Source organism: Pecten maximus, chromosome 18, assembly GCF_902652985.1.
Source record: "Pecten maximus chromosome 18, xPecMax1.1, whole genome shotgun sequence".
Classification (NCBI taxonomy): domain Eukaryota; kingdom Metazoa; phylum Mollusca; class Bivalvia; order Pectinida; family Pectinidae; genus Pecten; species Pecten maximus.
The window spans coordinates 23,626,479-23,639,263 of record NC_047032.1 but is presented as its reverse complement, the minus strand read 5'-3'; the positions used below and the strand labels follow the sequence as shown (position 1 = coordinate 23,639,263).

The window sequence follows — 12,785 nt, the reverse complement described above, 5'->3', positions numbered from 1 at the left end:
ATCCAAAGGATCAAGGTAAGAAAATCACACCTGTCATTTCATCAGACTGGGCCTAATTAAACATATTTCATGGCCGATCGTCCAGTTAACAACACGCTAATGATATGTACATACATTTGTACTGATTGTGAATGGTGTACGACCCAGCAGCTTGTCGTACTCCATGCGAAAAAAAAGGAAGTTAATATAACAATTTATCGCACCTATTTCGGTACGGGAAGATTAAATCGCGTACCTGTTGTGCAAATGCATGATGGGTAGATCGTGACGTCACGCGGCTAAATGTAGCTCTATTCGAAACTGACGATGGAGTAGATACTTTTAGCCTTGTATCCTTGTTTTATTCTGTTATTCCTCCTCCGTTTTATGTTTGATGAATTCTTAAGGATATTTTACGTGTCCTGGATGGACGTTGGTAGCTGAGAAGAATCATGTTTAAGTGTATTCCGTTATTCAAAGCCTGCAATCGTCAGGTCGAATATATTGATAGGCGACACTGCAATCTAACCGATGTTCCAGACGATGTTTTGAGATACACTCGTAGTTTGGAAGAATTACTTTTAGATGCAAATCAGCTTAAGGACCTTCCTAAGGTATGTAAAACATAGCCAATGCCCGAATGAGATGAAATTACCTAATTATGCCGATAACAGCAAGCCGAATCTAACATTTCTCGTTCGTCTTTCAGGGATTTTTTCGCTTGGTACAGTTGAAGAAATTGAGTTTAAGCGACAATGAAATCTGTCGATTATCTTCTGATGTGGCCAGTTTTACCAACCTCATGGAGATGGATGTCAGCAGAAATGGTAAATGTTTAAGTTTTATTTATAATTCGTATAAAACACACCCAAATCCATCCAACTTGGATGTCGGAAGTGGAATACACGACGCCATCTTGGAAGATAATACATTCGCTAACCCTGGTTTGTCAAAACATCAACGGGTTCATTACTTTACCATGCCTTTAACCATCAATGAGTGATTACACTCCCTTCAAAATTACTATCATCAGTTAATATATGTTTGTAAAATGTTCATGAACATATGATCTGGATGTGCGTTTATAATGTTGTGTATTCCAAGGTAAAGAAGGGAGACAACTCCGGGAATACTCCCTTTTTTCCCGGAATTTCAAGAATGTTCACATGTCAACAAAGTTATGCTTGTATATTTGTCGAATTTGTTCAAATGACAAAAGTATATCCCCACAGAGTTTCCTCCTTTTACCACACATTGAAATGAATGTTGATGTTTATGAACATATTAAATGTATCTCTCCAGTCCTGTAAGCTACCTATCATGAAAGTAATTTTAAGCTAACTAAACTTTCACAGTTAGCCCACATACTTTTTCTTGTAATGGAGAGCTTAAAAGCTAATGCTTATGTCATCTGTAATGATGATGATATCAAAATACTAAATTTGTAATGTCATTATATGTTTGAACATGCAACACAAAAATATTACAAAATTTATTTAAGATTTTAATTGTTGTATTATTTAAATAGCTTTTTAACATTAGACTATGTCCTGTCATTAATAACTTGCCCTTAAATTCAAAAGGATGAAAAAAGATTGTTTGTATCGAATGGTTTATAAATATAAAAAAACCTGAATGCACTAGAGCTGACATATTTGACAATCTGATATAAGGTTAGAACACTCACAGGACATTACTAGTATATGAGACAATAAGGCCACATCAAATTAATGAGTTGTTCGTTGGGAAATTGGAAAAATGAAAGGGAGCGAGGGAGCAAAATTTTTATTTTGCCGGAAATTTCATTTTGAGATTTTAAGAGGCGAAGGGTCCTGATGTCGTGCGAGCGATATATTTTTTTTTAACTTGAGTCTTAACTTGTATATTATTCCAGATTTCATGCACAAATAACGAAAAAAACAATAATTTGCATTTTTAAAAATCCAACAACTATTTATGGACATACTTTTTCTGGATAAAATTATGCTTGTATCATTTATAAATAACATAAAAAAATAAATAACATAAAAATACCATATAAAAAAGCAGAATATTGGGGAATGAGAGAAATGTTTTTGAAGAATTCACAACAAATGTGAAGTATTAAATAGTTGACTCAAACAACCCATTTTCCATCCAACCCACAATGATTACTTATATGAAATAGCCATAACAAAATATCATCGAGCTACATTTTTCAATCATGTAATGCAGTGAAATGAACATAATGAGTGATTTCATACCTAAACAGAACAGAGGAAGTAAATGAACTATAAATATCTTGACCACATTAAATTAAATTGCAATACTAGATCTCAATGTGAAATTGTATACATCCTGTAAGATAGACGGAAAACAATACTGATTAGTATATAACAACGAATTTATATTTCAACTCTGCACACAGAGACAGAGCGATGGTTTTATAAGATATTTCTATCGATTCAAGTTTCAAATGCATAGCTGATATTTTAATCTTCTCCAGATTATCGAATGGCATGTCGGATGCTGCGCTGCTTGATGAATAAATCGCAAATTGTTTCATCATCGTTGGCATCGATGGCCGTGTTAGACATTTGTGCAGCTGCGCCCCTATGTACACTTACTATCAAAATACCCATATTAATTCTTAAAGTATGTCCAAAGTCGGTTTCTTGTATTCATTTAGTTGTGGACCTATATCTCATATTCCCTTGCGGTTTCTGTCTTCCATTTTTTGTTATTATTCATCAGAATCAACGAGACGCTTACACGACTCGTGTTTCGAGCATCTAGGTGTGTTAAAAATGCCAGAGAAAAAAGATTTGTCGATTTTTCCGTAGGTGTGCGACAAAATTTGTATTTTATTTTTTTCTGGAGATGGACATTTTTGACGCTGGATTTCCAACGAACAACTGAATAATTTGGTGTGGCCTAAGTTATAAATATCCCAGTGTTGGGTATTTTGAGGAAATCCAGTTGACCAACTTTTGTGTGATATTTGCCATAATACTTTTGTCTATTTTGGAAGTTTTAACCTATGGATACAATTACAAAAAAACAATTTTTTTTGGGGAAGAATAAGGTTAAAATGCATTGGTAATGGGGCGCCTTTCGCACCTTGTTATATCGGCAGGAAAAACACTGTCCCAAGTTGTTCAGTCACCGAGAAACACCAGCCTGTGTGAATGCAAGTATCTACATTATAATAGTCCTTGAGAAATGCTGTCTAGGATACATAATAAGTGTATAAACATGTGTTTATGGGAGTTTTTTCTACCCTGTATACATATACATTTGTGAATGTTATATAATAGTGTGTGTTGACATGCATACTGGTATGCTACTCTGATGGGATACATTGTTTTACAGTACAATGTTAGAACACATTGGACATAAATTAGTGTGTAAAGGTTGTTGTTGAAAAGCATCAGTTAACTCCTTTATAATTGTACAAGAGGTCTAATATTTTGTTTTAGGGTTGTTTTGGGGGGTTACTATATAGTGACTGATTGGCCATACGGCCGAAAGTAATAAAAGAACTGAAATATATGATGCGAACAAGAGTGTCAAGACATTTTAACCATTATATGCAGTTACAGATCATTGTTGTCTGTACATGTACAGTGTACCACGTCACTGTACCAGCCTATACATGGGGCCGCGGTGGTTAAGGTGGACTGTTGTAAATTTCAGCAAAACAATATAGTAGGGGTTATATATATCATTAACCTTCCATAAAATAAGTTAACACGCATATATAGGATCTGAATAATTTCCTAAGTTACAAAAGGAGACTTAACAGGAACATATACCGCAGCGTCCAAAAACGCACACATGCAAACTGCACGCATGGAAGGCCGTCCTTATATGATCATGATCAACTGTTGATAGGACGTTAAACAAATAAAAAACCAAAGTGGTCTTGATATTAAATCTGTTACCTTTTCCTTCATTTACTTGCATGTCATATCTGTTGTTTACACGACACATGTGAGTGCATAAGTTTATTTTTTGTGTGCACATATTTATTATCATATTCTTCGGTCATTTAATAGCTTTAAATTTTGCCATAATATGAGAAATCAAGGAAAAGGAAGCTGTAATTGGGGTTTATCATCGATGCATCACAACAAAAAAGATACACCTTCATCACTTGCCACGCAGTGATCTGTTTATGGTAGTCTGGTACAGGTGTCATGTGAAATGAAGCGAAGGAGGCATGACAGAATATTCTAGTTAGGATTGACAGCGACAGAGTTTTGCGGATATTGTGTACAAATATGACATCAATTCCTTCACAGTTGGTCACAAATATGAGTGTAAGCTTTTTTATTTATACATTTTATAAATTATAAATTACTTTGCAAAGTTCTCCAATCGAATGAAGGAATGCCCCTTTAAACACCTCATTGCAAATCTTTATAAGGAGCTGGATACATTTCTTTGCAAACTTTATCGATTAAGCTTTTCCAACCCATCCAAGTTTGTGCATTGAACTTTCAGTGAAACTGTAAGATAATTACAAATACCTACCTAGTTTAAATAAACTACAGTGTACAAAAATTGCTCCCCTGGATGGCGACTACTAAACTCTATAAAAGTTATGATTCATTCCAGTTGAATGAGGGAAATCTACGATCTACAACTGTTTGAAGTGCCTGTATACACTATATACGTTTTCCTCGGATACTATAACTCTAGTGCTCAGATAAAGATCAGTTGTTTTTATGTCAATACAGATAGATTTTGAAGTACCATAAGTGATCTAGATGTAGCTTGGTTAAATTGCCTGTTTATGTAGGGATGAGTTCCTGGTGCTGGAATCAGTGATATATTGATATGGAGAAAATGTACAATTATGGCCATCCAATTGTTAGAATATCATCGGAATTAAAGCTAAAATGTGATTATGAATTCAAACAAAAAAAAGAGGGGGGGGGGGGGGGGGGGGGGGGGGGGGGATGGGGGATGTGTGTGTGTGTGTGATAATTTTTTTCATATAAAGTTTTTACTCTAGTCATCCTAAAATTGTGTTATTCTTTTTGCCTTTATTAAATAATACTTGAGATTTACTTCCTTGGTCATAGTTTAAATTTAAATTTACATATATATATATATATATATTACTGAGCAGTATTGCTGTAATAGGTACCTTTTTACATAAACTATTTTTCTGACTAGATATATCGAACTCTGATAATCCATAGATCCTTGCTAAAGTTCTGACAACAAAAATGCTGTATATGAAATAGATTAAAGGGACTCGACTGTACCGACAGAAGGATGAGACACAACTGTACCAACAGAAGGATGAGACTCGACTGTACCAACAGAAAGATGAGACTCGACTGTACCAACAGAAGGATGAGACACAACTGTACCAACAGAAGGATGAGACACGACTCTACCAACAGAAGGATGAGACACAACTGTACCAACAGAAGGATGAGACACGACTGTACCAACAGAAGGATGAGACTCGACTGTACCAACAGAAGGATGAGACACGACTGTACCAGCAGAAAGATGAGACTCGACTGTACCAACAGAAGGATGAGACACAACTCTACCAACAGAAGGATGAGACACAACTGTACCAACAGAAGGATGAGACTCGACTGTACCAACAGAAGGATGAGACTTTACTGTACCAACAGAAGGATGAGACACGACTGTACCAACAGAAGGATGAGACTCGACTGTACCGGCAGAAGGATGAGACACGACTGTACCGACAGAAGGATGAGACACGACTGTACCGACAGAAGGATGAGACATGACTCTACCAACAGAAGGATGAGACACGACTCTACCAACAGAAGGATGAGACTTGACTGTACCGACAGAAGGATGAGACACGACTCTACCAACAGAAGGATGAGACATGACTCTACCAACAGAAGGATGAGACACGACTCTACCAACAGAAGGATGAGACACGACTGTACCAACAGAAGGATGAGACTCGACTGTACCAACAGAAGGATGAGACTCGACTGTACCAACAGAAGGATGAGACTCGACTGTACCGACAGAAGGATGAGACTCGACTGTACCGACAGAAGGATGAGACTCGACTGTACCGACAGAAGGATGAGACACAACTCTACCAACAGAAGGATGAGACTTTACTGTACCGACAGAAGGATGAGACTCAACTGTACCGGCAGAAGGATGAGACACAACTCTACCAACAGAAGGATGAGACACGACTCGACTGTACCGACAGAAGGATGAGACACAACTGTACCGGCAGAAGGATATACTTGTGTAATATTTTGTATGTTAGATTCCTTGTACAGTAATTTGAAGGTAATTAGCTGTTTATATTTTCGGTTTCTGACATAAAACAACCAACTGCTGTGTAATTATTGAGAATAAAACAAAGAAGTGACCTGATTACATACTTGCCAACTTTTAAAAATTCTCATGGGGGAGAAAGTGCGTGAGCGACATTTTTGACCGGAAAACACATTTCACGCGCGACACATTTAGCAAACAAAAACTAAGGGGAGATAATTTGCTATTTGAAAATAAATTCCTTGCATGAACACTGAGAAAAAGGGGGAAAAACTTATTTCAAGCTTTGCCAATGATCTTTTTTATTCAAGTTTGGAAAGATAATTATATAAGCAACAAGTTACAAAAAAAAAAAAACTGCAAAATTACATCATTTTTCATTATTTCTGGAAATGATTTAACTCACTGTTCACTCTAAATAAAAGTATTTATTTCGATATGTTATGAAAATTATGTTGTAAGAAAGATGTCAGTCTTTCTATCAAGCTTTCTCTCCAGCAGTAATCTTCAAAAGAAAATACCTAAACTGTCACGATAAATATCTAGAGTACATGTACAATATAACATCTGAATGAAATTTCAAATGTTTCTTTTGGATTACAACAAAGACAATAATACAAAAAATAAAAATAAAAAGGGTTGTACCAGCAGTTGTAATCACTATACTGCTATATAGGCTTACAACTCAGTACTTCGTAGGTGGGGACTGATACTTAAATTCAAATTTTTAACATGACAGTATTTAGTTTAAGAAAGTGAGTATTTGTGGACATGTTTCTGTCTTTCAAAATGTGAATTGGGAAAGTTTCTGCCAAAATAATTCTCGGCACGAAGTATGCTGATGCTACGGTGATTGAAACGACGTTACCTACCGGCAACCAGGCCTTCGGTCTATATGGTCGTTATTGTGAATTTATTTCCTTGTGCTAATTAAGATCAGCCGATGATCAGCCGATGTTTAAACGTAGTTAACATTTCAATAAGTAATCTGTCAAATTTGATACTCCGTTGATAACATTGCCAGTGTTGTTTTCACTTTTTCTGTCCGAGATATACTGTCAAGTAGAGGTCGTTTATGCGCTTGACATCAAAGGCAGTATACGAAGCCATTTACAAGCGTTTAATCAACCATGACTGACCTGCTACAAAACCATCACCACGCGTCCTCAGCTTAATTGGTTTTAATTACTTGTGTATTTATCGGGGTATTATCACCCTTGCAGTCAGTGAAGTGTCAGAATTTCGTTACGGTCTGTGAGCAGGTAAGTTAACTGACCAATGCCCCACACATGTCTTTCACCAGCCAGCAAGCGTTACTTGTCATAGGCCTTAGTGAATCTAACAAGATGAATAGGGGCTCCATACGGGGTTATCAAGACATATTCTCCAAAATCGGGAGAATACACTATGTTTTATCTATACGATCGGGAGACGGGGCAGGGAGTCTGGAATCGGGAAATTCCCGACTAAATCGGGAAAGTTGGCAAGTATGTGATTATAAATAATTATAGACAACATTAAAGGCTATGGCCTGGAAATGTCGATGCCCAGTGTGTCATCCGCTCCAGGAATCTAATAGTGTAATACAGGACGGACACAAATACACCTGAAGGTGATGTTTGAACTGGAAAAACAGAGTTGAAACAGAATTTGATTGAAAAAGCTAACATTTATCTTAGTCTTGAAGTATCTGTTTGACACATAAAATTTCTGTTGGTATACTGATATCTCAAAGTGGTTCATAAATTAATATATGTGGTTATAATCATAATAAACAATGGGCCTCAGAATTATTTTCTGGGAGCTAATAAAACATTATTATTGACGAAGAGCTCCAGTAGATGCTAGCAGGGAAGACATGTCCACACTGAACCAATACATGTAATAGAGCTTGGACTCAATTTTCATACATGCCGTGTGGTTAAGCTGAAAATAACGAGGGTTGGAGCACTAGCTGTATAATGCCATCTTTAGCCTTTGTATTTGGATTCTGAGGACTAAGGATACTAGAAGTCATGCCAGTACATCAGTAATTTATTCTGTATGAATATATATAGATGTCTTGACATGATACTTAATTAGGGAATTGCTAGAAAATAATTATTGATTTTGTACTGGCAGCGAGCTACTCATGATCAGGAATTTTCTAATGCCGTTGACAGATCAACAGAAAACAAAAATACTGTGGACTGATGTGAAGTGATACAGACCGGTGGACTGATGTTAAGTGATACAGACCGGGGTATTAGATTTTCTATCCAGTATTGAGATTATGTTATATAAATTACACAGGGCTAGCATCAGCTGTTTGTGTACCACTCCTCCTTGCTACTTCTCTGCCTCCCAGGTGATGGTTAATGTTGGGACCACCTGTTGTTGCAGCTTCTGTATCACTTCTCATCTTCATATTAATTTAAGTATACAAGGCAAAGCTCAAAGCTGCTTCTTCATACATAGTTTCTATATCAGTGCCAGCATACTACATTATAGTAAATATCCCAAAGTATATAGATGTCCGAATGTTATACAGTAATGCACATTTCTACCAGATAGATGCACAGGACTCGTAAATCTATTTACTATGTCAGTGCTGGTCATAAACCAGTAATATTAATGAAAAATATTGGTTTAGTCTGCCATAGCATTACTTAGATGTCATATATAATGTGGAATTTTTCAAGTAATATAAATAATTGTTTTACACAAATATCAAAAATATCTTCATCATATGCATGTAGTAAATGAACATCCTTATGTATATCCTCATATAACACATTATACAATTATGGCTAGTACATGGTTTCATGTAACCAGAAGTAGAGACAAGGTCATCAAACGAGCTTCTATTTAGAAAACTAAAATACTTTGGATAATCTGCAGCGAGGCAGAAATCTCCAAACATCAATGATGGATTGTATGGTTGGCATGGCAGCAGGCAAAGAGTTTCACAAAGTATTGTTCCAGAGGGGAAAAAAAAGATAATAATAAAAAAGTCATGAAAACATTCTTTGTAAAGTAATTGATTAAATAGTGCTCGTACCTTGTGTTTTTGTAAGCACAAATGCTGTTATTAGGTGGTATACTGTACCAGCAGTGATCCCCCATGCCCTCCCCTTTCTGGGGGCCACAATTCAAGAGCTCTACACAGTCAGTTGGATTGCCTGCCGCATAACCTCAAGGTGAAGAACCTAGGTGTATGGTTTGAGGTTCCCTATAGCTACCTGTGTCGGTTTGTGTGTTTTCTGGAAATTAGTTGATCTGGTGTCAAGATTTAACGTGTCCATATGGGAAAACTTGACCTTTGGCTGTTCATGCACAGGGTGATAAACCCAACAAATAAACAAACCAACAAACATTTGGAACCAGGCCTATATTTGGAATCAAGCCCTTTTTTGGACCTCTTTCGCGGTTTTATTTTTGATTTGAAAATATTGTTATATACTAAGTTTCTGAATGTTGATAGAGTAGACAAAAAATGATGATCCTTTATTTTACTTGGATAAAGATACTATTAACTTTAAAGGATACTATCAACTTTGTATTTGTGCCCAAATTAACTATCAGATCAATAGATGTGATGATCAGATCAGCACACAGGTGTTACAGTTATTAGATCTGGTGATAAGCAGGGTGATGAACATCCATTAATCAGTGACAGAGATGAACAGATCCTTTGGTGAACCATGACATTGATAAAAGGTCAATTAATACCTAATGTTCAGGTAAGATATAGGGTGGTAAAATTCGCACCATACCACTAACACTTGGAGGACAAGCCATAGCTATGTCGCCATACCACTAACACTTGGAGGACAAGCCATAGCTATGTCACCATACCACTATACACTTGGAGGACAAGCCATAGCTATGTCGCCATACCACTATACACTTGGAGGACAAGCCATAGCTATGTCACCATATACCACTATACACTTGGAGGACAAGCCATAGCTATGTCACCATACCACTAACACTTGGAGGACAAGCCATAGCTATGTCGCCATACCACTAACACTTGGAGGACAAGCCATAGCTATGTCACCATACCACTAACACTTGGAGGACAAGCCATAGCTATGTCACCATACCACTAACACTTGGAGGACAAGCCATAGCTATGTCACCATATACCACTATAAACTTGGAGGACAAGCCATAGCTATGTCGCCATACCACTAACACTTATGTCGCCATACCACTACACTTGGAGGACAAGCCATAGCTATGTCACCATACCACTAACACTTGGAGGACAAGCCATAGCTATGTCACCATACCACTAACACTTGGAGGACAAGCCATAGCTATGTCACCATACCACTAACACTTGGAGGACAAGCCATAGCTATGTCGCCATAGCACTAACACTTGGAGGACAAGCCATAGCTATGTCACCATACCACTATACACTTGGAGGACAAGCCATAGAGCTATGTCACCATACCACTAACACTTGGAGGACAAGCCATAGCTATGTCACCATACCACTAACACTTGGAGGACAAGCCATAGCTATGTCACCATACCACTATACACTTGGAGGACAAGCCATAGCTATGTCACCATACCACTATACACTTGGAGGACAAGCCATAGCTATGTCGCCATACCACTAACACTTGGAGGACAAGCCATAGCTATGTCGCCATACCACTAACACTTGGAGGACAAGCCATAGCTATGTCACCATACCACTAACACTTGGAGGACAAGCCATAGCTATGTCACCATACCACTAACACTTGGAGGACAAGCCATAGCTATGTCACCATATACCACTAACACTTGGAGGACAAGCCATAGCTATGTCACCATACCACTATACACTTGGAGGACAAGCCATAGCTATGTTTCCATACCACTATACACTTGGAGGACAAGCCATAGCTATGTCACCATACCACTATACACTTGGAGGACAAGCCATAGCTATGTCACCATACCACTATACACTTGGAGGACAAGCCATAGCTATGTCGCCATACCACTATACACTTGGAGGACAAGCCATAGCTATGTCACCATATACCACTAACACTTGGAGGACAAGCCATAGCTATGTCACCATACCACTAACACTTGGAGGACAAGCCATAGCTATGTCACCATACCACTAACACTTGGAGGACAAGCCATAGCTATGTCACCATACCACTATACACTTGGAGGACAAGCCATAGCTATGTCGCCATACCACTAACACTTGGAGGACAAGCCATAGCTATGTCACCATACCACTAACACTTGGAGGACAAGCCATAGCTATGTCACCATATACCACTATACACTTGGAGGACAAGCCATAGCTATGTCACCATACCACTAACACTTGGAGGACAAGCCATAGCTATGTCACCATACCACTATACACTTGGAGGACAAGCCATAGCTATGTTTCCATACCACTATACACTTGGAGGACAAGCCATAGCTATGTCACCATACCACTAACACTTGGAGGACAAGCCATAGCTATGTCACCATACCACTAACACTTGGAGGACAAGCCATAGCTATGTCACCATACCACTAACACTTGGAGGACAAGCCATAGCTATGTCGCCATACCACTAACACTTGGAGGACAAGCCATAGCTATGTCACCATACCACTAACACTTGGAGGACAAGCCATAGCTATGTCGCCATACCACTATACACTTGGAGGACAAGCCATAGCTATGTCGCCATACCACTAACACTTGGAGGACAAGCCATAGCTATGTCACCATACCACTAACACTTGGAGGACAAGCCATAGCTATGTCACCATACCACTAACACTTGGAGGACAAGCCATAGCTATGACACCATACCACTAACACTTGGAGGACAAGCCATAGCTATGTCGCCATACCACTAACACTTGGAGGACAAGCCATAGCTATGTCACCATACCACTAACACTTGGAGGACAAGCCATAGCTATGTCACCATACCACTATACACTTGGAGGACAAGCCATAGCTATGTCACCATACCACTATACACTTGGAGGACAAGCCATAGCTATGTCACCATACCACTAACACTTGGAGGACAAGCCATAGCTATGTCACCATACCACTAACACTTGGAGGACAAGCCATAGCTATGTCACCATACCACTAACACTTGGAGGACAAGCCATAGCTATGTCACCATACCACTAACACTTGGAGGACAAGCCATAGCTATGTCACCATACCACTAACACTTGGAGGACAAGCCATAGCTATGTCACCATACCACTATACACTTGGAGGACAAGCCATAGCTATGTCACCATACCACTATACACTTGGAGGACAAGCCATAGCTATGTCGCCAACTCATTTTGTGCCATTATGCTCTCCCCCATCCCTGTTGTCGACTATTGTCAATATATAGCCTGAGCTCCCTCTTCCCCACTGTCGACTATAGTATATATAGACAATTGATAGTCGACAGGCTTAGCTGATGCTATTCAATTATTGATATGCTGATCCAATACAATGAAATATAAAGGTGTTCAAGTCTTTCAAAACAAATACTTTGGTTTCTAGA

General features: G+C 38.3%; 1 protein-coding gene across 1 annotated transcript in view; it reads left to right on the top strand.

Annotated features, from left to right (window-relative positions):
- Positions 1 to 252: 252 nt before the first annotated feature.
- The window catches only part of LOC117316319 (protein scribble homolog), a 150,845-nt gene continuing 138,312 nt past the window's right edge, over positions 253 to 12,785 (top strand). The window contains exons 1-2 of the mRNA XM_033870859.1: positions 253 to 593; positions 689 to 806. Of these exons, the coding sequence (XP_033726750.1) occupies positions 432 to 593; positions 689 to 806 (280 nt within the window). The 5' untranslated portion in view covers positions 253 to 431. The remainder of the gene's footprint in view (positions 594 to 688; positions 807 to 12,785) is intronic.